We start from the raw sequence: 1,677 nt of genomic DNA, 5'->3' as shown, positions 1-1,677 counted from the left end.
TTTATTATTGACACAGCAACCGTTGTTGTTGAATGTGAGCATTCAAATATTAACCTCACTTTTGACGTTAGCTATGTACAAATGCCGTATAAGGCATCAATCTCTGCAACTTCACGCAATTGAAATGAATTTTAATTCATTTCCCAATTTGAATGTAAATGGTAATTGAAAATTCAATTTAATGAAATGAAAAATAATAAATTGAAAATTTCAATTTGCATTATTTAATGGTAATTATAATTGAATGAATTGGCATTGTAAAATTCGAAACACTGGTATCACCTACAGCTCCAGGTAAAAATATAAAACGCTCCAGGTAAAAAATACGATAAAATAAAAGTAAAAAAAAAAATGAAAAATACACACATTTTTACATCGATGTTAAAAGTATTATATTTTATTGTATTAATCTATTTCATTGACATAATACTTGATAATGAATTCGTCTAATACATTTTACAAATATGTATTGTATATAAGTCAAGTCTAGGTAATATAGCCAGAATTTCGCAGATGTTCAATTATCGTGACGATTTCTTGTGAGTTTTTTCTATTGGTTTTACACTTTGATGATATTAAGAGTCTCAATCGATCACAAAGTTCATTCGGATCTTTGCAGTTTCCATCTCTAAGATTTTGGTTGTATTGAATGAAGTCGATTTCGTTACGTCCATTGGAATTGTGTGAATTACTTTTAATATGGGACGAATTAAATATTAAAGGTTCATAATTTCTCTGATATGGCATATCATTAACACTTCGTCGTTTAATTGGTTCCAATACACCTTCTTCATCAGAATCCGATTCTCCTTCGGAATCTGAATCTTCAGTAGACTCAAATATGCTTGTACAGCTAGCTATGACACTGTTCTCACCAAATTCTGACATTTGATCCTCAGCAGCGCCAACATCTTTCTCTCTGCGATCCCAGGCTCGTTTAAGTTTTCGTGTTTTTCCATTCATGGTTCTCAATTGATTAGTAAAACTTTTTTTCGGAGATCTTTGTCCTTTTCTAAAAGCATTTGGTGTACGACAATGAATAACTTCCTCTCTCTCCCCCTCACATTCGATATCGGCATCAGTGTCAGTATCATTTCTAAATCGTTTGCGTGAAACTTTTTCAGTATACATCTCATCGCCGTTTTCTTTATCTATTGTAGTTAAATGTTTCAGAATATTATGTTTTTTGTTCTCATTATCTTCTGTATCATCATTAAAAATTTTGTCTGAAGCCAAATCATTTGCGTTACATTCATTTTTAATATCAGATGTAGAATTATCATCACTTGAAATATTTTCTTTATTGTCAGTAGAATGATGATTATAAGCATTCCAGTCATTCATTGACCTGCGTTTGTTGAGACTGCAAAAATTTTTCTTATGCCTAGTGATGGATGATGGCGATAACTTAGCACCACATTCACAAATGTGTTGTATCTTTTTGTGAACACCATCGATATGTCTCTGAATATTATTATATAGCTTGGAACTGTATTCACAAAAATCACACTTATGACCCATCTTCATAGACAATCACCGCTAAACTGAATTAAAAAATACTCATCAGTCACTATTTGGCATTATTCGACAATAGTGAGCAATATATTCAGCATTATTCGGCACTATTCGGCAATATAATCGGCATTATTCGGCACGATTCGGCACTATTCGGCAATA

General features: G+C 31.9%; 1 protein-coding gene across 1 annotated transcript; it reads right to left on the bottom strand.

The window, feature by feature from the left end:
* Positions 1 to 486: 486 nt before the first annotated feature.
* On the bottom strand, positions 487 to 1,521 carry LOC116346781. Its single transcript, XM_031776988.1, has one exon. The coding sequence runs from the start codon at positions 1,519 to 1,521 to the stop codon at positions 487 to 489; it is 1,035 nt and encodes a 344-aa protein (XP_031632848.1).
* Between the last annotated feature and the right edge of the window lie 156 nt (positions 1,522 to 1,677).

This window comes from Contarinia nasturtii, unplaced genomic scaffold (genome assembly GCF_009176525.2).
Source record: "Contarinia nasturtii isolate CC-2019 unplaced genomic scaffold, AAFC_CNas_1.1 Cnas_scaffold_1692, whole genome shotgun sequence".
Taxonomy (NCBI): Eukaryota; Metazoa; Arthropoda; class Insecta; order Diptera; family Cecidomyiidae; genus Contarinia; species Contarinia nasturtii.
The sequence above is the reverse complement of the archived record's forward strand: the minus strand, read 5'-3'. Positions and strand labels throughout refer to the sequence as shown.

What these genes read in the sequence shown, in the direction of transcription:
- LOC116346781 (XM_031776988.1), bottom strand. Translation starts at nt 1,521, where the DNA reads ATGGGTCATAAGTGTGATTTTTGTGAATACAGTTCCAAGCTATATAAT.